The 22,657-nt window shown below is 47.3% G+C and overlaps 10 protein-coding genes across 10 annotated transcripts; 7 read left to right on the forward strand and 3 right to left on the reverse strand.

Annotated features, from left to right (window-relative positions):
• Positions 1 to 225: 225 nt before the first annotated feature.
• Positions 226 to 2,544, forward strand: N7469_007375 (putative protein kinase; the record flags this gene model as incomplete). The annotated part of the gene is made up of 1 exon (XM_056646293.1): positions 226 to 2,544. The coding sequence occupies one exon, from the start codon at positions 226 to 228 to the stop codon at positions 2,542 to 2,544; it is 2,319 nt and encodes a 772-aa protein (XP_056499734.1).
• A 323-nt stretch (positions 2,545 to 2,867) lies between these two features.
• N7469_007376 (acyl-CoA dehydrogenase family protein) lies at positions 2,868 to 4,350 on the forward strand (the record flags this gene model as incomplete). The annotated part of the gene is made up of 4 exons (XM_056646294.1): positions 2,868 to 3,360; positions 3,418 to 3,645; positions 3,698 to 3,787; positions 3,845 to 4,350. 4 exons carry the CDS (start codon positions 2,868 to 2,870, stop codon positions 4,348 to 4,350), a joined length of 1,317 nt encoding a protein of 438 aa, XP_056499735.1.
• Positions 4,351 to 5,193: 843 nt separating this feature from the next.
• N7469_007377 (Ser/Thr protein phosphatase family protein) lies at positions 5,194 to 7,163 on the forward strand (the record flags this gene model as incomplete). The annotated part of the gene is made up of 2 exons (XM_056646295.1): positions 5,194 to 5,410; positions 5,476 to 7,163. 2 exons carry the CDS (start codon positions 5,194 to 5,196, stop codon positions 7,161 to 7,163), a joined length of 1,905 nt encoding a protein of 634 aa, XP_056499736.1.
• Positions 7,164 to 7,698: 535 nt separating this feature from the next.
• N7469_007378 (phosphatidylinositol-3,5-bisphosphate 5-phosphatase) lies at positions 7,699 to 10,686 on the forward strand (the record flags this gene model as incomplete). Its single annotated transcript, XM_056646296.1, has 1 exon — positions 7,699 to 10,686. One exon carries the CDS (start codon positions 7,699 to 7,701, stop codon positions 10,684 to 10,686), a length of 2,988 nt encoding a protein of 995 aa, XP_056499737.1.
• A 145-nt stretch (positions 10,687 to 10,831) lies between these two features.
• On the reverse strand, positions 10,832 to 12,751 carry N7469_007379 (Tti2 family protein; the record flags this gene model as incomplete). The annotated part of the gene is made up of 4 exons (XM_056646297.1): positions 10,832 to 11,800; positions 11,854 to 12,296; positions 12,361 to 12,541; positions 12,602 to 12,751. The coding sequence occupies 4 exons, from the start codon at positions 12,749 to 12,751 to the stop codon at positions 10,832 to 10,834; spliced, it is 1,743 nt and encodes a 580-aa protein (XP_056499738.1).
• Positions 12,752 to 12,870: 119 nt separating this feature from the next.
• Positions 12,871 to 14,867, reverse strand: N7469_007380 (tRNA adenylyltransferase; the record flags this gene model as incomplete). Its single annotated transcript, XM_056646298.1, has 3 exons — positions 12,871 to 13,109; positions 13,183 to 13,737; positions 13,814 to 14,867. 3 exons carry the CDS (start codon positions 14,865 to 14,867, stop codon positions 12,871 to 12,873), a joined length of 1,848 nt encoding a protein of 615 aa, XP_056499739.1.
• A 515-nt stretch (positions 14,868 to 15,382) lies between these two features.
• N7469_007381 (TRAPP III-specific subunit 85 family protein) lies at positions 15,383 to 17,662 on the forward strand (the record flags this gene model as incomplete). The annotated part of the gene is made up of 1 exon (XM_056646299.1): positions 15,383 to 17,662. One exon carries the CDS (start codon positions 15,383 to 15,385, stop codon positions 17,660 to 17,662), a length of 2,280 nt encoding a protein of 759 aa, XP_056499740.1.
• Positions 17,663 to 18,383: 721 nt separating this feature from the next.
• On the forward strand, positions 18,384 to 18,633 carry N7469_007382 (uncharacterized protein; the record flags this gene model as incomplete). The annotated part of the gene is made up of 2 exons (XM_056646300.1): positions 18,384 to 18,460; positions 18,522 to 18,633. 2 exons carry the CDS (start codon positions 18,384 to 18,386, stop codon positions 18,631 to 18,633), a joined length of 189 nt encoding a protein of 62 aa, XP_056499741.1.
• Positions 18,634 to 18,782: 149 nt separating this feature from the next.
• Positions 18,783 to 19,301, reverse strand: N7469_007383 (histidinol phosphate phosphatase HisJ family protein; the record flags this gene model as incomplete). The annotated part of the gene is made up of 1 exon (XM_056646301.1): positions 18,783 to 19,301. One exon carries the CDS (start codon positions 19,299 to 19,301, stop codon positions 18,783 to 18,785), a length of 519 nt encoding a protein of 172 aa, XP_056499742.1.
• A 1,598-nt stretch (positions 19,302 to 20,899) lies between these two features.
• N7469_007384 (putative vacuolar sorting protein SNF7 family protein) lies at positions 20,900 to 22,634 on the forward strand (the record flags this gene model as incomplete). Its single annotated transcript, XM_056646302.1, has 5 exons — positions 20,900 to 20,949; positions 21,051 to 21,339; positions 21,406 to 21,627; positions 21,697 to 21,891; positions 21,948 to 22,634. 5 exons carry the CDS (start codon positions 20,900 to 20,902, stop codon positions 22,632 to 22,634), a joined length of 1,443 nt encoding a protein of 480 aa, XP_056499743.1.
• Between the last annotated feature and the right edge of the window lie 23 nt (positions 22,635 to 22,657).

Below are 22,657 nucleotides of genomic sequence, written 5' to 3' on the forward strand. Positions count from 1 at the left end.
TAGCCAAATCTCTCGTGCATTCTACAACCAAACATATATTCTGCCCCACTACTATCCCACTATCCCACCATTCGCATAAAGTGGGCAGAGAGAAATTGGCATTGCGATTCTGGTCCAGGCGAATTTTGTATGTGATGCCAAGTCTGCCCTTGCAAAGATCCTGGATGGAACAGACCTGAAGCTCTAGGAAATCGCCCGTGGAGCTTACTTTGCGAAACACCAAACATGTCAATGTTTAGGTCGGCAGCAGAATTGACTTCTTCGGAATCAGAATCCGAAGGAGAAGAAAGTGATTCTGTTCAGTCCCATGAGCCCGAAGTGGCATTTTCCAGAAATAGCAACAATGTCAATTCTGACCCTCATCAGAGACGTGGCGACGAGAGCCCTGGCAAACCATCTTCTAAAAACACAGAACCAGCTGGGTCCTTTTCAGAGAACTCGCTTTCTGTTGATGATGGGTCTATTCCATCACTTGACACAATTGAACTGAATGTTGACCGCCATGCAAGCATGATGACATCCGCTTTGCTGGAGTTTTATTGCCAGAGCCGCGCAGCAGACATTCTCAATGCCCAACCCGGCTCGAGTAAAACTTACACGAGCAAATCCCCCGAGGCCCAGTATTTGGGGAAGAAGCTTTACAAGTATCAATCTCAAGTGTTGTCTAAACATGGCCTTGTTGCAGATGGAGCGCACGAAGAAGATTTGGGACCCACAAGACAGGGTTATCGTGATCGCCTCGATATGCTTGGTCTCTCTGCTTTGGAAGGATTGAATCTCGCGGAACCTGGTGTCCGATCTCCTATCGAAGGGGGAGATGATGGAAAATTTGCTCTGGTCAGGAGGAACACCCAAGGAATTGCTATTCCTGAAAGTGTTACGCCAATTTGGCAAAATGATAAGCCCGACTACTTTGCGAGAAACGTCCCTGCATTTGGCAACATCGATATTCTGGATAGCCCTGCAGGTGGCCATGATCATTCACGCCAGCTTTTTGGAAGCTCGCCAGTCGGAATGTCACTATTCCCGCAACCATCGACTCCAGCGTTGAACAACATGTCTCGCTATTCAGTCGAATTTAGCGAGCTCAAGATGCTGGGGCGAGGATCCTTCGGTGAAGTGTACCATGTCAAGAACCATATCGACTCTCAAGATTATGCTTTGAAGAAGGTCCCAATTTCTCAGCGGCGACTCGACCAATTGCAATATGGCGGAAATCAACTAGAGACCATCATGAAGGAGATCAGGACTCTTGCCCGCTTAGAGCATTCAAATATTGTTCGATATTATGGAGCATGGGTAGAGCAAGCACACGTCTCAAGCCATAGGGCTTTTGAGGAACCGACACAACCGCGCTACGAACCTTCCCAAAACCCATTGTCTAGCCAGGGGTCTGTTAATGAATCCAGCATGGGGATCGTCTTTGAAAACTCTGAAAACTTCACAGAAGGTTCACGGCCAAGCTCTTACCCGAATGACCTAGGGTCTACAGACAGCATCAGACGTCGGGATAGTCACGCAACCGTTTCCTCCCGTCACTCAAAAAAGAGCTCTTTCGTGGGATGGGAAGATGACGAGGACATTGAGTCCATCCCTCGTAATTTCGACAACCAGTCTTACGGTCAAACATCCTCTTTTGGGGAGACTGATGACATCTTCACCGACGGTCTAAGCCAGGACCAGTCTAAGTTGCAAATTCAACGTCAATCTCGGCCAGGACATCAAGCCCCAGCTGTAATTCTGCATATCCAAATGTCGCTCCATCCTATTTCTCTCAGCTCTTATTTGAACACCCAAGCGGCAGCCAAATACAATGATGATAGCTGCACTCCCTCGAGACGCCATTGTTTCCATTTGCTGCCATCTCTACGACTGTTTCTTGATATAGTTTCTGGCGTCGAATATCTCCACTCCAAGAACATTGTACATCGTGACCTGAAGCCCGCAAATATCTTTTTATCGTTGCCGGACAATAGTAAAGCAGACCCGTGCACCCTCTGCAGTTCGGAACCCAACTCTCCTTCTCAGTTCTGCCATCCACGAATTGGTGATTTCGGCCTGGTAGCAGATATTTCACATCTCAACTCACCCGCTGCGGAGGAGGGTACTGTGACACCCTTCCATCCCGGACCGAAAATCCAGCGAGTTGTCGGAACCGAGTTTTATCGACCACCTGCCAACAATGATGATTCCGACTCGCCTGGCTACTTTGATGAATACAAAATTGATGAGAAACTTGACGTCTATGCACTTGGCGTAATTCTGTTTGAGCTTGTCTACCGACTCAACACCAAGATGGAGCGCCAAATGGTGTTGAACGAATTGACACGGGGATCAACAACCTTCCCAGAGGATTTTGCCTCCAAGGTTGACCATGGCGAGACAACGCTAGATATCGGAATTGTCGTTGCCGACTCCTTGATGGCCTGTATCAAGGGGATGCTGTGTCGACAATCGCATGATCGGTGGAGCTGTCAGGATGTGAAGGAGCAACTTCGGCAGATTTATAAAGCCGTCAAGAGGCTAGAAATGCGCCAGAACTGAGCCACTCGGATAAAGTTCAAGGTTTTTTGTTTTCCTACATATGATTAGTAGATATACCCAGCATAAATCAATGCACACTCCTCTCCAAATCATCTATGGTCATGATCGGCATACCCGACGGGCCTCGGTCTGGGGGAATCTACCCTTTTCGTAGTGTCACGGGCACACTCCCCGCATTTATACTTCCAAACTTTCGCATCTTTCGGGTTTAGGTCTTCATGTGTTTGGGAATATAGAATACCCAGGATTGTCTTTTGGTAAAACCTATTGAATACCTCGCCTTCTCTGGGTTCTCAATTCATCAAGTGTCCTGATTGACCATCATGGCTCGCAACCTTCGAGCCCCGACTGCTCCATATAGCGAGCCTCTACTTCCCCAGCTTGATGTGCAGAATCCCTACTATACAGACCTTCATCACAATCTTCGCGCATGGGTTCGTGACTATGTCGATACCAATATTGCTCCGTTTGCAGCAGAGTGGGAAGCAGCAGGTCAAGTTCCCGAGGAAGTACGCCGTCGTCATTGTGAGCTCGGATTCGGTATCGTGCACCCATACACGACTAAAGAGAACGCTGCTGGACTGTCACTTCCAGGAAACGTTCCACCTGAGAAATGGGATACATGGTGCTCACTTATTGTGTCTGATGAGCTGACGCGCGTGGGTTATGTTGGTGTCATCTGGGGTCTTGGTGGTGGCAACGGAATTGGGTGTCCGCCGATCGCCAAATTTGGAACTCCCAAGCAGCAAGCCCGGTGGTTACCTGGTGTTGCCAAAGGAGATATCCGATTCTGTCTCGGGATAACTGAGCCTGATGGTTTGTCAAACACCCTTGATTCTCTATTGCAGACTATGCTAATTCATTGATCTGTAGCTGGGTCTGATGTCGCTAGTATCCGAACAACTGCCGTCCGGGATGGTGATCACTACGTCGTGAATGGTGCGAAGAAATGGATCACCAATGGTCTATGGGCTGATTATTGCACGGCTGCTGTTCGTACTGGAGGACCAGGAAGATCGGGAATCAGCTTACTAGTCATTCCTCTGGCTGCTTCGGGTGTAACCCGTCGACGGATGTTCAATTCAGGCGTCAATGCAAGTGGTAAGATCTCTTTATTTTCTATCAAAAACGGTCATTTCTCTGATTTCTATAGGATCCACTTTCATCGAACTAGATGATGTTCGTGTGCCTGTCGAGAATCGAATCGGAGAGGAGAACAACGGTTTCCCGTTAATCATGTCAAGTAAGTTCCCGTATCAGAGTACTGTAATCAGCTTCTTTGCTAATTCCCGATGATCAGACTTTAACCCTGAACGCCTGGCTTTGGCTTGTGCATCCCTGCGACTAGCACGCGTCTGTGCCGAGGACGCATTCAACTACGCAATCCAACGTGAGACATTTGGATCTCCTCTTATCCAGAAGGACGCCATTCAATCCAAGATCTTCAAATTTGGCCTGATGATTGAGCCAGCGTATGCCTTTATGGAGCAGCTCGTGAATATTCTCGAGCTCACTAAGGATCGACCAGTCGACGATGTGAAGATTGGAGGTATGACGGCATTACTCAAGGTCATGTCTACTCGCGCTCTTGAGAAGAGCGTTCGAGAAGCACAGCAAATTTTCGGAGGAGCGGGATATAATAAAGCTGGAAAAGGAGCGAGGGTCGAGCAGATTAGTCGCGATGCCCGTGTTCATGTCGTGGGTGGAGGGTCAGAAGAAATCATGCAGAAGCTGGCCCTCCAGGAGGAGACAAAGGCTCTCAGAAGCAGACGCAAAGCACTGGAGAAGCGGCAATCAAAAGTCTAACTACTCTTTGAATCTTGATATATGCCGACGAGCTAGAAGGGCTAACATTGATTCCGAGTCCCTCTATATTTTGATCAGATGGCGCTTACGAATAGCCAAGACTGAGTGATCCAATTTCGCAAACAGCCAGACCATGCAATGAGGCTGGCTTTATTCATTTCCTCCCCAGTACGTTCCATAACTTCTGAAAGAATACGATAGCCTGCTCTTGAAGTTGTGCATGGCTATCCTCTTAACTTGATCCACGGGGGGGTTTAGACCACGAGGCATCGAGTTGATATATACATTCAATCTTAAGGTCGGGCAAGATAGGAATTTAGTGGTCACTACTACAGAAAATTAACTTCCTCATATTTTCCTAGCTTGGAGCTTCCGAAATACCCAGTTAATTTATGTACAGCCTGGGTCATGTAGTACTAAAAAAAAAAAATCGAGCTACAACTTGGAATGAAACTTACCCTTGTAAAGCACAGTAGTATTCAAACATGATGCATTGTAGACCGGTTCTAGCACAATGTTGGGCCACATTCCATCAGCCAATGTTTCACAAAAATTGTAAAATTCTTAATTTGGGTTCCCGGAATGTCTGTGTATCCCTATATAATGTTATAAGTCTAATCATGTTAGTACCAATGAGGGTTGTTCGAATGTTTTGCTTGATCAACTGACTGTTACGTCTCAACCATCAATATTGTTGCTCGTCAGTGTCATTGAATGGACTGAAAAACAATGGCAATCTTATCGCTTATATTGAACTTGGCAGTTGGAATATCCTCGGTCTCAGCATGTTCGTCATGTGAAGGCGTGGAAGAGCTATCCGTATACCCCAGAGTTATGCGTCGCATGCAGCCTGGGGCCGTCGATGCTGCAACGAAGCCAAGTGGACCTTTGAACTGGGGAGAAATCAACTTTCTCCATACCTCTGATAGCCATGGCTGGCTAGAAGGCCACATCAAAGAGCGAAACTATGGTGCAGATTGGGGCGACTTCGTGTCTTTCACGAAACATATGAAAGATAAGGCAGATTCAAAAGGTGTCGACCTTTTGCTGATTGATACAGGTAAGCTAAATTGACTTCATTGAATTTTTTAAATCATATCCAAATTGAACCCGAGCGAAAATTAGGGGATTTGCATGATGGTAATGGTCTGAGTGACGCCACAAAACCCAATGGCGAGATCACGAATCCTATTTTCGAAAATATCGACTACGATCTCCTTACTCCCGGAAACCATGAGTTGATCGCATACGATGTCGCCTATGAAGCATTCTCTTCCTTTACACAAGTGTATGGAGAGAAATACCTGGCAAGCAACCTTGATATATGCAAGAACTGTCAAGATAATGAGCCGACTGAGAAGGAATGGGTCGCTATGGGCAGCAGATATCGGCATTTCACAACCAAGCACGGCATCCGAATCATGGCTTTTGGTGTGATACTAGACGGAACAAACAATAACAAGAGCATGACGAGAATCCAGCCAGCGGCCGAAATGATTGAGGAAGATTGGTTCAAAAAGGCAGTCAATACTTCAGACCTCGATATTTTCGTGCTCATTGGACACAACCCTGTCAAGCCCGGAATTCCCAAGGCTGAAAGTAGCTTTCCCCTTCTTATGGAAACTCTTCGTAAGGCACGCCCAGAGATTCCTGTTCAAGGATTCGGGGGCCATACACACCGTCGTGACTTTCATGTTTATGACGAGAAGTCCTCGGCCATCGAATCAGGAAAATATTGCGATACAGTTGGTTGGATCTCCTTGGATGGTATCACTTCTAAATCTATTTCGAGACGGGCAACAAAACCAGAACTTCCATCAACCTCCGGCAATGACGCAGATCTTGTGAATGTCGATGAAACTATTTGTCCCAAAAATAAGACCTTCAAGATGGATTTGACCCGGCGATATCTCGATTGGAACCGTCTTACCTTTTCGTATCACGCATCAGGATCTCAAGACCAATTAGACACTGCCAGTGGACTCAATGTATCGCAGCAGATTGATGATGCTCGCAGCAGCCACAATCTAACCCATGTGTATGGTTGCGCGCCTCGCACATATTGCATATCCTGCAAGCCCTCCGGAGACGAAGGAAACGTCTACACCCTTGTCAAGGATGCAGCCGCTGCAACTGTAGTTGACCCCAACCGCGCAAATAAATCAAGGATGATTATCGTGAATCAAGGTGCCATTCGGTATGATTTGGTCAAGGGACCTTTCACAGTGGATGATTCATATATTGTGTGCCCATACACAAACGCTTTCAAGTATATCCCCGATGTACCTTATAGCTTAGCTTCGAAGGTCCTCGACTATATGATCGAGCAAAAGACGAAAAGAAAGCGATCCATGACCGTGGATTCAATTTCAAGCCAGCTACTCGGCTACGACGAATGCGACAACCCTTCCACCCATAACGCAACCTCGCTTCTCAAACCAAAATCTCTTTTTGGTCGTGTCCTTGAAACTGATACCGCGACTCCGGGATATACAACCTGCGATGATCTTGGCAATGATGGCGACGATACACCCCATTCCACGATTCCGGATTATCCTCAGCAGCCATACGTTCAAGCCACAGCTCAATTTCCGTCAAATGGCGAGCCAGATAAGACAGATATAATCTTCTCTGACTTCCTTGCCGGAAACGTTGTTTCAGCGTTAAATTCATTCAAGCCGGAGACCGAGTACTCTACAGATGACGTTGCTCTTTATCTTCCCGCGAACTTCACGACGAACAGCTTCATTCCACGTTATGCCACCATGGCTTGGCAGGATAACATCGATAATTGCAAGATTGAAGAAGGATGAGGATCGTACTGAAGTAGCAATGGAAGCGCGCTATTAGCCATTGTGCTTGAATGAGATGGTTCATTTATTCATTATTTCTGTGATGGTCTTTGTCAGGCTTTTCAAGTCACAGGGATAAATAGAAAAAAAGAGATCATTTGAAATGTCTCGCCTCCAAATATTCTAGAGATCTCTGGAAGTCAAGTTTACATAGTACAGTGGCATGAGTTATCCTTGTAGGAGAGTAATAGGAGTAGTAGTTAAGTTTCAAGCATCATATTGCTGACCTGGTTGCTAATTCTTCTTCTCCCATGCAAAGTCACGTCAAGGATTGTATTTCGATCTCAAAATTGAAGTGTATAGATTTATTCTATCGTGAGATATCGCTGTCTTTTGGTATTTTACAGAGTCCAGAGTATACTGTATTGTATTGCTGCACTGGCTGTCCTGCATAGTTGATGCCTCAGGCCAAAATACCTAACGACGTCACGCGGGGAAAGCTCAGCGTTTCTCCAACTTCGCCTCGATCGACAGCTTTGGATTCATCGCTTTGGCGATGGAAAGCTTCGACGATGTGACCTTGATTGGTCCAGTATCTGATCCTCATGTTGATGACCATCACTTACCCTCCAGCAATGAACAAAAGCCTAAAAAGAAGCAAGTGGATAGTGAGTCCGGGGGATCGGGTACCCCGACATCAAACAGATCAGTGACGGCTGTTCGCGCTGCGCAAGTCGACTCAAATAGCGTACTTACCGCGGAACATTCAGTATCATCAGAGATACCACCCGAGGAGGAAGATGAAGAGCCACGTGTTGCTACCTCCTTTGAACGAGAATCGTCACCGATTTCTGCACAGAAACATCGGTCGGGCGTGGATCTTGAAGACGAGGGCTTGAATCGGATGCACAAATTCACCCTTTATGAGACTGCCACACGTTTCTATATAGTGGGTATCAACCTTGCAGAGACGCGATTCCGAATCTTGAAAATAGATCGCACTTCTGAGACGGGCGAGTTGAGCGTGACGGAGGATGATATGGTCTATACCAAGAGAGAAATGGTCCAGCTACTGGATGCAATTGATGATGGAAATAAAAGCTCTGGTGGCTTGAAACAGAAAACCAGTGCCTGGGCATTGCTTGGTTTCATACGGTTCACTGGAGCGTATTACATGTTGCTTGTGACCAAACGAAGCCAAGTTGCCATTCTAGGAGGACACAACATCTATCAGATAGATGAGACCGAGCTCATCTCATTGACTACAGCAGAGGCATCTCGTCTTAAACCCGAAAAGCAGTCCGAAGAAGAACGATACAAGGCGATCCTCAATAATCTTGATCTCACACGATCATTTTATTTCAGCTACTCCTATGATATTACCCGGACATTACAGCATAACATCTGCCGGGAAAGGAAAATGCACCATGATGGACTGGCCAGGCCCGAGTGTCCTGATTACAATACAATGTTCGTCTGGAATAACCATCTGCTCACCCCAGCAGAAGAAACATTCAAAAAACCTTATGATTGGTGCATTCCGATCACTCATGGATATGTGGATCAATCTAAGATGAGCGTCTATGGGCGATTGATTTATATAACCATTATTGCCCGTAGGTCTCGATTCTTTGCTGGAGCTCGTTTCCTGAAGCGCGGTGCAAATGATTTGGGGTTTGTTGCCAACGACGTCGAGACCGAGCAAATTGTTTCTGAGCAGACGACAACCTCCTTTCATTCCGCTGGCCCTACCTTGCATGCGAACCCCAATTACACATCGTATGTCCAACACCGTGGGAGTATCCCTCTCTATTGGACGCAAGAAAACACCGGAGTCTCGCCAAAGCCGGACATTGAGTTGAACCTGGTCGACCCGTTTTATTCAGCCGCAGCTTTGCACTTTGATAATCTTTTTGAGAGGTACGGTGCACCGATATATATTCTGAACCTCGTCAAGTCACGGGAGAGGACACCGAGAGAATCAAAACTCCTCAAAGAGTTCACGAACGCCGTGGAATATTTAAATCAATTCCTCCCACCAGAGAAGAAACTAATATACAAAGCATGGGACATGAGCCGTGCTTCGAAGAGCCGTGATCAGGATGTTATACAAACGCTGGAAGGAATAGCAGGTGATATCATCCCAAAGACCGGGTTCTTCAAGAATGGTAATGACGTGGAGTCGGGACTGCAAATACAAAATGGTGTCGCACGAACGAATTGCATAGATTGTCTCGACCGGACAAATGCCGCACAATTTGTGATTGGCAAACGTGCTCTGGGGCATCAATTACATGCACTTGGTGTTCTTGATGAGAAGACCGTCGAGTATGATACAGACGCCGTCAATCTCTTCACTAACATGTGGCACGATCATGGTGACACCATTGCCATCCAATACGGAGGTTCTCATCTAGTGAATACCATGGCGACATATCGGAAAACCAACCAATGGAGTAGCCACTCGCGGGACATGGTTGAGAGCTTCAAGCGATACTATAACAACTCCTTCCTCGATGCTCAGCGGCAAGAGGCATATAACCTTTTCCTTGGCAATTACATCTATGCGCAAGGCGCCCCGATGCTTTGGGACCTGTCCACAGACTACTATCTGCATCATTCTGATCCGAGATCTTACTTGGAGAAGAAACGCCCGAACTACATATCTTGGTACACCCCTGATAATCTGAAAGATCGAGAAGTCCCACCACTTCCATCGCGTCCAAGGGAGCCGCTCTCACATATCGACGATTACTGGCTAGAGTACTACCGTCCACTCGCCTTGTCTACCCTTTCCAAGGTTTTCTCTTACAAGATGAATTCGACCTCGCGCTATCCACCACAAATTCGGCCAGGACAAGCACCCCCAGATTTAAGTCCATTCGTACCTCGTATTCCACCAGACCAGAGTCACCGCGATCGCCCCTCAACCAGAAGTGTGAAGATACAAGAGCCATCTGACAACCTCAGTCGTGCCTCGGGAGCTGCAACACCACCGGTTCCAGAGATTCCCGATATATGGCGACAACAGCCTCCATCTTCCTCCAAACAGCCTCCACTGTCTGGGATAATCAAGGAGCCGACTTTCGAAATGCCACAAAGCTCCCGAATCCCACCCATAAACGCCCCAAACACCCAGACAACACCCAGCAAAGCACAAATTGCTCAATGGACACTCGGCCAATTAGTCAGTGACTCATTGAACCCATCCGTTACAGGGACCGAAGCAGAAGAATATGAACGATACATCAATCATCCACTCAAAGTCCCGCTGGTCGTGGCTTCGGAGGACGGAATGACCGCCGCATCCCTGCGTGAACATGGGCCGAACTCCGATCTTGTGGAATACGCTGATAGGTGTAACGTGGAAGAGGCTGTGCTTGAGGCAAATGCTGAAGAAAACATGCTTGATTACGTGGAGTTTCTAAATATCTCTGACGAGGGTCTCACTGTTGTTGGGGAAGATTACCAGAAGAAGCGATATAAACGGTATCGCCAATGGCTACGGGGGAAAAGTCTCTTCAAGCAACGTGTTGATGCGTGATGATAGCATTGGAGTTTCTTATGATCTAGTTCTTCGTTTCAGATTGATACCCTCAGAAATATACTCAATGTTTTGATTGGCAATTTGTAGAAGAGGGTAGATTAACAGTGAGCTGAACCTTTGGAAATCGTGTTTTGTATTAGAATTAAGATTGCGAGTCTGCAATATCCGGACAAAAAAGACCCTCTAGCTCCGGGTCCGCATCAACCAGAGCCTTAAACCCGCTCTGCACTTCTTCCTTAGCAGCAAGCTGGTCCGGATCCGGAGCTCGACCAGTAATAGGAACAGGGTTCTGCAGTGCATGCTTGAACGCAAAAGCTGTACTTTGCAAGGCCCGGGATAATTCATCTAGTTCTGAGGGAGATATGCTTCCCCGAGACTTTTTTTCTTCAACAACGTGGAGCCAGCATGCTGCCAGACCACCTAAAATTTCACCGCGCCACCTCCATATACGAGGGTGGGCATTCAAGATGGTAATTTTGGTTGTTGAAGTCGCTGCGAAGAGGAGTGGGGGATGTGCCGTCCCGAACGGATTTGAAAGAGTTGTATATAGGATCGGAATGATATCTTGAAGGTATTTAGTTGAGTGGATTCCCAGCTCGGAGATGAAAGTGGATATCCATCCGAGAAGGAAGGTTGATAGACGTGGATGCGGGAAGGAGACAGCTGAAGCTGTGGTAGCAGATGCGGGCGTGGACGAGCTGATGTGATGGAAGGATGATATCAGATTCGATCGAAAAATTTTTGTGATAGTGGTGATATATGATTCCATATTCTTCTCCGCCTTTGCAGTTGGCACCTTCGAGGTGGGTTGATAAGTTGCCTTCAGAAGGGCAAGGAGAGCAGGGTATGCTGCACCGAGTATCTTCAGAGAGCTGTTTTCTGGTGTGATGCTCGGTAAAGAGAGAAGGCATGCCGTGATGGCTTCTTGGAAAACCGAGACCAGATTGGTTCGAAGGAGAATATCAGAGCCGCTTTCCTGGATGGGCTTCAATATTTGATGTAGCAGATCGCAGCCTTTTATCTTGAATGCAATGGTACTGTCGTCTATCAAGGCTAGCATGGCAGGTACAAGTAGCAGGAAGTGTGCTTCAAGATTGGCCTTGTCAACAGGCTTGTACGTGTCAGTATAAAAGTAGTTGAATACCAGGGCCACTATGCTCATACCTTATATTGACATATGATCCAAGATAGCACCGCCGGGGCATAAATATGAGTGTTCTTCCATGGCTTTGTAGAATCGTCCAATGCCCCTCCCTCAAAGGGGGTCCGCGGCATGGGGTGAAGATTCTTGCGGCCCTCGCTCGTGATAGCTGGATTCTTAGTTTTTGTAAACAAGGGCCTGATCTTCTCTTTCAAAAGTCTCTCGATGATCAACCAGAGATCGTTCTGACACTTTATATTGAGATATGCCTCAGCATAGTCGTTGCTAGCTTTTGTGGTCCATGGATCTTTCTCAGAGGTGAAGCTTGCCATGGCGACAATGAGATCTAAAGATCCAGTCATCGGTTGATCATCTGTATTTGATCCAATATTTTCCTCAACCAAAGTGATGAGTTCCAATGCCAATTCTGATTTCAGGCGGCTTGTCTCTTGGGCATATTTCTCCTCTGCTCGTCTGTCAGTATGGCTGTTTTCCCACCAAGTCTCACTTTGGATGTAAGGGCCACATACCATCGGTGACTTCAGCATCCTCCTCGAAGTTCACTGCAAACTCTGATGAGGGCAAAGCTAGCTGGGCAGCCCATTGGCCCAATTCGTTAATAGCGGTAGCTTCCTTTGTGCTGTCCTGTGGCAGTTCCGGATCATAGCCAGCCTGTAGGACGCTGAGGGCAGCATACAAACTCTCACAGGTCTACTCTTTGATTAGCATTTCCCTCTCCAATACTACAAATTAGCCTTAATATCCACTTACATCTAAATAGGAGGAGTTCTCGTGGGAAGACACGTCCGCCCACACTCCCGCGAGGTTCAATCGGGCCGACACCGCAGAATCCAAGCTCGAAGGTCGATTCCAGGGATTTTGCTGGAGGACCTGACGGGCCTCTTTTCGGATTAAGTCCATTTACTATGTGGACGGTGCTGAATATTAAAGTGAAATAGAAGTAGTTGAAGAAGGTGGGTATAATCTCTGAATTTGGTTTTCTATTTTATTTTATTTTTTCCCGCTTTGTCACTCGCCCGTCACAATCCCAACTCTGCGCGTTTTTGGGCGAGCGCGTCCAACGCTGCCGCTTTGTCGCCCGCGGGATGCAACAATTGCCATTCCATCGCCAGCGCCGTCGCTTTGCTCATCCATGGGCCCTTGGGTGCTTTTAAAGTCTGCATAATCTCGGCCCCGTTGATGAGGGGTTTCAGGTCACATACGTTTTCTAGGTCACTATCTACAATGTACGTGAGGAATTGGTTGTATTCCCGGAGCACTGTCATCGACTCATTAGCATATTAGGTCATTCAGTGGATAGGCTGGTGAGTGTAGAAGTATGATGTTCTTACGTTGAGGGAAGTCTCGCCCCTGCATGACCTCTTGAAGGATGGCCAGTACCATACACAACTTCCAGTCCTTGCCCCAACTCCGAATACGCAGTCCGACCTGTTGTCGGATCTCGGCGGGTGTCCCGTTGATTTCCTTGGCGAGGAGGCTGTTCTTGCATTTGATGATATCGGCAAAGTTTAATGTCGCGTCTCGAAGAATATTCAGATTCTTGTTATCGCATCGCAGGCTGTCTCGGGCAACCTCAACAGCCCGAGGGGGAAGCGGCTTAGTTTTGCCGCCAGGAAGGATTCTTGTTGGAACTGATGTCCACGGGGCAAATGTTGCAATCATCCAGGCATAGTATGCGCTACTGTCGTCGTGCAGGAGAATCCCGCGAAGACGGTTGATCTCGGCTTGAAGATCCCCAGGCTCTGGGTGTAGTAGCTGCTGGAGAGTATTATACGCAAGAGGCCAGGTCGATATATCGACGATGGTGTTGTCTTGATGATTGGCAAAGATGGTCGAATAAAGTCCGATTCGATCGATGAACTGCAGAGCATGGAGAGGATGGGGACCTGGAATATTTTGGACCGCATTAGACAAAAAGAGAAGAACCAACAAATTGGAAAAGCACAAAATAGTTAAACTAACCGCGCAGCATTTTCTCCAACTCGGTTCCGACACGTTCCTTGCTGATCTTCAGCTTCAATGCGGCGCTGATATCCTCGTTCCGCATGGCCTTCTCCGCTTCCTCGTCGATTCGATACTCCAATCGGCTTGCAAATCGAATCAACCGAAGCACACGCAGAGGGTCATCCTTGAAGGTTTGATATGGCTCCAATGGTGTGCGGACGATTTTCTTGTTCATGTCGTCTAGCCCTCTCTCGGTCAAGTCCTCTAGACACGAGTCATTGAGGTTGTAGAAAAGTGCATTAATTGTCGCATCGCGTCGCAAAGCATCCTCGACTGCTGTACCGAATTCCATTTGCGGATTACGACTATCATCCGTGTATGTTTCTTTGCGCAAGTTGACCAGATCAATGTCCCGTCCGAAAATCTTAGTTGTGACTGTCTCCAGGTGCTTTGATTTTTCGGGGTTGGCGTCAATTTTATGCAGACTGACAATCGCATCATTCAGTTCCCCTTTGGGCAGCCCTTTCTTGTATTTCTCCAGGTTCTCAGGACTATCCAGGTATTCCTTCAATGAGATACCGAACTGATATCCTGTCATACTGCTGATCCCCACATCAATATCATGGCTATCGACACCAAGTAGCTTGTCGCGAACCCATCCGCCTGTGAATCGCAGCACTGTCTCCGGGTGTTTCACCACATCACTACCTTCTTCCACGACACCTTTCTCTTGAATGTGCTTCGCAACGTCTAAAAGGAGTGTTCGGAGTGTGCTCTCGATTGGGGTGAGCTCGATAGTGGGGTGGGCTGGTGCCATTTCTTCGCGCAAAGCCCCTCGCGACAGGGAGGTCGATATGCGTCTTCTTTTACTCGCTCGGTCGGGGGAATGCGATAAAGATTCACGGCTGCGCATGAGACTGTGGTAATTGACGGAATAAGTCCGGAGGAAAGACTTAGAATAGCTGTATCGGCGAGTTAAAAGACGCAAGCTGCGAGGGTGGAGTGGTGGACCGTAATTGAGGGACAGGCGACAGGCCTCAAATAAAGACCCCAGTTGACTCAGTCTGGTCATTGACTGTAGCCTCCATGAGACTCACAGTAGGTAAAAAATGAGTCAGAGGTATTGCATTTACAGAAATTGTGAATTATACAAAATAAATCCTTCCCTGAGACGAAAAAAGATGAGTCGATCATTCGATAAGCTCACGTGGTTGCATCACCCGCAAATCCGATTGCGCGCATCGGACAAGCCCAGCTCCATCTTCGACGTCAACTTCGACTTCATCTCAAACTACAAGACCATTGCGGCTCATAGTCTACATTTGGCTCTCTTACTTTCCAGCCTTCAGTCCCCTACTTTATCTGGTCCAGCTCGCAAAAAACCAAAGCCACAAACGCCGAGGCATTCTAATCGATTTAGCCTTCCTGCCGCCACATCGGAGCCTGATCTTTGTTTTCGCATACATTTGGCTACCCAAATTTTCCCCACAGCTGCATACTCTTTTGTTCTTGGTTCAGCGCAGTCCATGGGGATCTGCCAGTCTTCGAAGTATTAGCTTTTAGGTTCATCAAGAGCAGTCGGTGTCCATGACATCGCCCGGAGATGGTACTCCGGTGAAACCTCCGCCGTCCTTCTCCCCCGGCGTTGCGCGAAACGTGTCCAAGTCACGATACCCGGATGAAAGCGAGACCACAGCCTCCTTGGATGCAGAGTTGGCAGATGCCCGTACAGGGTCATCTCCAACTTCACCACTGCCATCTGCAACCGCCGAATTACCTATCCGATCCGCGTCACCGACATCCCGCTCTGGTCGATCGTCCACCCCGCAATTGGCTCGGTCATCAATCGGATCCCCATTCGATGGACGTTCTGAAGGTTCCGAAGATATCAGGTCATTGATTATTCGGGCATTTTCACCAACAGTTGCGGTATATGCCTCCGAGGACACCGATGCGCTGGTCAGGAATAAGGGGTTCAAAGGAGGCTTCTGGGATTTGATTAGACCGTTTGGTGAAACAATATCGGGGAAAGTGGTTATTCGGGATAGTGTTGGTTCAAGTCGCGCTTGGGAAGACTATGGAGTGCGTTTTGTGAATCTCAAAGGGTATGGTCGGGATGCGGGGTGGGATTCCTCTTTGAGCCAGATGGAGGAGGTCCTAGAGAAGCAGTTGAATACGGGTGAATATGCGCTGGGAGGGCCGATTTATGCGAAAGATGTATTGGGAGTACCGGCTACAACACCACTGTGCAAGCTATATCTGCGCCAGCTTTTATCGTCAACGTCTGCCACGCCCCACGAAACATTCAATCACCCTGTCGCCAGTGTCATTGCAATTAGCTCTCGCAATACGACGCCTCTGGAAACCCTTCGCCAGCTTTACGCTGAAAGCAGTACTGGTGAAGCGCGACTACCGGACTGGATTCAGCAAGACTATCTTCGATACTATGTTTTGATACACGATGAAGAAAGAGACGATATCATGGAGTCCACTAAACTATATGATCAAATGAAAAGGCATTTTGGCTTACATTGTCACCTATTGAGGCTACGCAGCAGTCAGTGTGTGGTTACTGATGATGATAGTACCCAAGTCCCCCAGTGCGAGTGGTTGTCTCCCCGAGAACACCTGTCGGGTGTTGGAGAAGCAGGTTCGTTTGATTCTTACACTCTTGAACGTGGGCTATATGCTAAACCAAATCCTACCCTAGAAACACTTGTGGACCTGGGTACAGATGGAACGCCATATCTCTTCGACTCAGACGCCACGGCAATCAAGAGCTTTGTCCGAGAACTCATGGTACAATCAGTAATTCCATTCATGGAAAACAGGGTCGCTGTTTGGAACGACCAAGTTGCCTCTCGGAGACGTGGTATTAGCGGCAGGCTCGCAGCTGTGTCACGGCGATGGCCCTTCGGCTCCAGTTCACGTTCGGGAATTGGCTCCTCGGGTGGGAACAGTGGGAATTACGATTCAGTACAAAACTTTTACGCGCCAGAGTCCGCTGAAGCTACGCTCCGGAAAATGGCCGATTTCGCCTTTATGCTTCGTGATTGGAAACTTGCATCATCAACATATGACATGATTCGTTCGGACTTTGGAAATGACAAGGCTTGGAAATATCACGCTGGTGCGCACGAGATGTGTGCCGTGAGCATGCTTTTAAATCCACTCGCCATGTCAGCTAAAATAAAGCTGGAAAGCATTGATCAAATGTTTGAAACTGCCTGCTACTCTTATCTCACGAGATGCTCGGACGCACCCCATGCACTTCGCTCTCTCACGTTGGCTGTGGAGCTCCTGAAATCTCGCGGTGGATCTGCCACTGAGACTGCTGCCAGATGGGCCATGCGGGTCATGGACTTTGGCTTGGTTGAGTCGATCGGTCAGATTCTTTTTATGGAACGGGTAGCCGCATGCTATGCCTCAAAGACCCCTGCGACTGGAGCAAAGTGGGGTGCCCGTCGACGCAAAGCTGGAATGTGGAGTGTTCTCGCTGCCGACCAGTGGTTGAAGGCAGGTAAACCTTCCCTGGCGTCATCTTGCCTTGAAGAGGCGGAGCGTCTCTACGCAGATGATCTAGAGGCAGATGGTGTTTTCCCTATGCCCGAGATGCAAACATTCGTGGATAATCTGCGACATGCCGTGAAGGTGGAATACCTCGAGGCGAGGGGTTTCAATGGGTCAAATGAGACACCCACGGAAGATCCAATTGGTACAGAGGAGATCAGCGAGAAACTCGATAAGCGTAGCCATCGTCGCTCGTTGATTGGACTTCCGGCGCAGCTGGATGCAGGGAATCTCAAACTGAATCCGGGGCCTATAAACCCTGAGGAGGCGCCGAATGATGACTTTGAACGAGCCTAGGCATGACATTAATATCCCTTCATAGCATATAAGAATAGATCAACTTCACCGTGGTATACTTCAAAGCTTCGATCTATAGATAAATCTAATTACCGGTGTAATATGAGTAGCTACGCATGTCTTTCACACGGTGGCAAGGTTTTCTGTCAAACCGATGTCCAGCTTTCCCTGGTTTATGCGTGATGCTTGGCTGGCACTGTGCTTTGATATGTGTCTCGCATTGGTCCCGTATTGTATATGTACCTACAATGACAGAGCTAGGTAGATCTGTCATTAACTCCTTTCAATTTATACCAAAATCCAGACATAAGAAACATCATTCTCCCTATAACTCTAGAATAAATTACACTAGCCGTGGTTGTCGCACTGATATACATAGTTGATGGTGACCAAACAACCATCCTCCCTGTGAAACGAACCACATTTCTTGCAGCCACCGATTGTGCGGATCCTTTGATGAAAGATAAAGACAAGCCAAAGACTGTGTCTGTTCTTGCCTTTGGAAATGAGATTATCATATCTTCTTCTATGAAAGGTTCAATGCCTTTCGCCTATACAGTGGAAAACAGTCCAGCTGCAAAGATTCTGGTGGAGTGTCAAAAGACCTGGGTAAGGGGAGGAGGCGCAGAGGGCACCACACACAAGAATGACGCTGGTTGTGCTGAAGTCTGGGTCACTCAGCTATATTATAACACTCATACAACAGCCCTCAAAGATCAAAATGCAAGAATTGCTGCGATTGTATCTTCAGATGGTAACCCGCCTGTCGCAAGGTACCCATGTGCAACAGGTTCAAAGGTGAGTTGCGAGAGATAAATCCATTTTATAAGAACAAACTTGTAGCTAACATCTATGATAGGATATTTGGGGTTGCAACTTGTTTGTGCAAAGTGAGGAATCAAAATGAGGAATTGACTGTGCTAGGTCCGCAGGTTGGTACAGAGCCCTCTGTACTGGCTGGAGCCATATGACCTGGCTACTCTGGCAGGAGGAATTGATACTATAGATCAAATCCAGATTTGCCAAAGTCCAAGTTCTTAGCCCAGAACTTGGATCCTAGGATTTTCGTACGGTCAATACTTCAGGGTTTTCTTTTCAAATGCAAAACATTATGGTATCATTAGTCGATTGGAGAAAGTTCAATATGAATACCAGTCTGAACACTTAAATGGCTCAGACGATCTATCAAAGACGAGTCCCACATTCCCATGTCGTCCCTTGGAATTTGAACGATTCGAATTCCGCGCAGGCAGGGCGTGCACGATTCCCAATCATTCAGCCATGACCGAAGCAATTCAAAAATATTCTCATCCTCCCAGTCCCATTCGGGCATATCTGAACTGTATTGGCCCTCCTGTTCAGTCAGATTGTATGTTAGGGTGAGAAATTCGATGTTTCTTGGCAAAGAATTTTGTAGTCGTTTTGTGGTATCTTCAACAAAGCCAATGAGGAAGGCAAAAGGAGTTTGAAGTTTCTTGACCTGGTGTAGATTGATGAGCTTCTTAAAAGATTCCTTGATACCAGCCTCTGGGTAATCAATATCATGGCCTCCAAGCTCAACGTCAGCCTCGATGTTGATTTCTGTCAAGTTAGGAGGGGCGAGAGATAGTGCGGTATCAATCTGATCTAGGTCGACCATTGGGGAGTTGATATTATATTTCAAGTCAAAATCATAATACTATCTCCAGGTCAACTTTTCGAGATTTTTGGCCAGTGGGATTATATCGATGAGATATTTCTCCCTTATAGATTTCAAACAAAGCGACTTCAACATCGGCGGGCTAGGGAATTTCTCAGTGGGCCATTTATATACAGAAGTACTTCGAATTGACACGGCCAGATGTTCGACATTTGGAAGATAAAACAGTGGCAATAAATCTGCAGTATGTTGAAACTTCTCGCGCATGCGCGCTACATCCCAACCTTCCCGGAAGATGATCGATGTATCCCGAAGATCATAAAAGTCGGGTAGTCGATATTTTCCACGATCACATATAGTTGATTTCAGTATTATTCCGATGAAAATTGTACGTTCCAGGAAAAGAGGCTCGATATCTAGAAATCTGAGATTTGAAAGCTGCGCCAGAAGAAGTGCGAGTATAGCGTCCGCAACGCCTTTTTGTATCTCCCGTATCCAAAGGTCGCTATAAGGTACCCCAGTCTTTTGAATAAAGGCAATCTCGCTTCCTAAATCTGATTCAGAAACCCTAATAGAAACGATTGCAGACCAGTATCCAAAATTAAAGCGCCATTTGCCCTCGAGCTTGAGGCTTTTGACATAGGAAGCCAGTTCAGGCTGTTAACAGTCCGTAGAGATAGAACCATTGGAGGAGGCTTGTGAATATCCTGCCAGCCCCATTGAATCTTGGAGTAGAGGAAGGGCTCGGCATTTTTGCGGAGGTCCCGGGTAACCAGACAGAGGTTATACCACTCAGCTAGCGATAGGAAGCTGAATATCAAATCTAAAACCTCGACAGGGCATGAGCTGATGCCAGTCAGTTTTTGTGGTTTCTATTGAAACTAGCCGATGCACTCCAAAATGAACGGTAGACACATACGAGTCTTATAGGAAGTGAAACTTCCATTGTAGGCCGTTAGGGTTTCTTGAATCTGCTGGTCGGCAATCTAAGCTTGATATTCGAAAAGGTTGAGGTGTAGCAGTTGATGAAGGCAATTCACTTCAACGGGTAATAGGTAAGGAACGCTGGAGGATAAATCTAGTTCAGTCATTCAAATTAAGCAGTAATCGTGTATGGTGTATATAGGGCTGCGTGGAAGAATCTGAAATATCACATCCGCTGAACCCATTGCCAATGGGTAGTGGGCATTTGCAGAACAACCATATCTCGATATAGCACCACACCAGTATCGAGATTAAATTATATCAAGGGCGCTATCCCAATGAATAGAGAATTATGATAGCTACAGTAGTTAACAGTACTATTTAAGCAAGCCCAGAAACATATAATGATATCTCCTCATAGCCAACACTTTTTGATATCTTACAAAACGCCCAAGAAATGCAGCGTCGGGCCATCTTGAGGCAGCAAAAATGGCCTTATCCTTATCGATAAGCTGCGGAGAGCGGCCACCTTCTCGGGTCCACTTTTCAGTTGTTGACGACGACTCTGCAACAACAACACTTTTTGACAAGCCTCAGCTCACATCCCACGATTCTGGTCCCCATATACCTTTGTTCTCATTGACTCCTGGCCACTGTATTTACGAATCCACACTATGAGCGAGCTGCTCGACTATATCCTCAAAAACGAGGATGCATTCAGAAAGTATCGCTGACCCCAAATCCCACCTAGCAACGACCAACACAAAGCTCCGTGGACTAGCCAGCTGAAAGAAATAGCTAACAAAATCAACCTTCTTCACTCAGAAATCGTCTTCCGTCTCTATACTCCGACTTTGCTCTCCAGAAGAAGACCAACCCCGACGGTTATGCCATCAATGTCGCAGCGTGGGAACATGCTCTGAATCGCGCCGCAAAGCGCGGATACACCTCATCTCGCGGGGTGCGTGTACGATCCGGATCGACGACCTCTCAGAAGACTGGTACCCCTCGGCGGAAGAAGACCGACCACCTCATCCTTCGTACGGATGAGTCGCTGTTGCGGGATCTGGAGCTGCCTGATCTTGGCAGACCAGTGGCACTGGGTGCTGTCTTTGTAGGTGCTGCCTTATAATATGGTCTAGCATGAAATTGATTGCTGACTTTAGTTTCCTTCGTGCAGAATGAAGCCATGCAAAAGCGCACTATGGTGCCCTTGCCTGTCTACAAAAGCGATCCTGCATGCCTGAGGAAAAGTCAATGGCGCATAGTTGATCCTGGCGCTTTGAGTCCTTGGAATGTTATGAGTTGGGGATTGCGGCAGTTGAAGGGTGTTGTTATTGGTTCCGATGAATCTGCCCCCAAGGTACAGGTACAAGAATTAGTACTGGTTGAGAATTTGAAGGTAAGTTCCGAAGTTGGTGTGTAAGTGGGTGAGTACTGTACTAATCGGCCTCTTCTTTCGGCGTACCAGGATGCAGCGGATATGATTGTCAAAAAGGCTACCGGTCATAAACCGTCCAAACTTAATCTTATATACTCTAAAGAGAACTTTATTGAGCAATTTGCGGATATCTTACACGATGCGACTGAACTTTCTGATGCAGATTTTGATGTTCTTTTGGTCTATTTGTCTCGCGATTCTGGCGCGATTTCTTATGATGGGAAGGTAAACAAATGCTATATACAATTATTTTTAATAGAATTACTTGCTGATTACCACAGACCATCAAATTCAAGTCTGCGGGCGACTCAGCAGATATCACTGAACAAGATTCAACCATTGCCTCCATCAAGACTCTTGTATCAACAATGACAAAACAAGTGGAGGGCCTTGAGAAAAAGATTGCTGAATTGACAGCTTCTGCGAAAACCGCGCTCACGAATAAGAATCGGATTTCGGCACTCTCTGCAATCAAATCGAAGAAGCTCGTTGAACATAATCTGCAACAACGCCTCAATACGCTCGCGCAGTTGGAGGAAGTCTATTCAAAGATCGAGCAAGCTGCTGGTCAGGTCGAGATTGTGCAAGTGATGGAGGCAAGCACGGGTGTTCTTCGCGGTCTGCACACTCAGATCGGAGGTGCAGAGAGGGTGGAGGATGTGGTAGAGGAGTTGCGGGAGGAGATGAGCAAGGTGGACGAAGTCGGCAGTATTATGAACGAGACTGCTCCAGTCATCAACGAAGGCGAGATCGACGAGGAGCTCGAGTCTTTGGAGGAGACTGACCGCGAGGCCAAGGAGAAGATCGAAGCAGAGGAGACACGGAAGAAGCTTGCCGAGCTGGACAGCTTGACACAAGTATCGAGCGAGGCGTCTCGTCAAAGTCAAGCAGACGCAAATACGGAGGCCCAGCTGACTGGGCGGCTTTCAAACCTATCGGTCGAGGACCGCCCGATGGAAGCAAAGTAACGGGTTTGTTAGCCTAGAACCCG

Source organism: Penicillium citrinum (assembly GCF_028827155.1).
Source record: "Penicillium citrinum strain IBT 23319 chromosome Unknown utg000006l:1.0-3011923.0:1.0-3012962.0, whole genome shotgun sequence".
In the NCBI taxonomy this organism is placed as follows: domain Eukaryota; kingdom Fungi; phylum Ascomycota; class Eurotiomycetes; order Eurotiales; family Aspergillaceae; genus Penicillium; species Penicillium citrinum.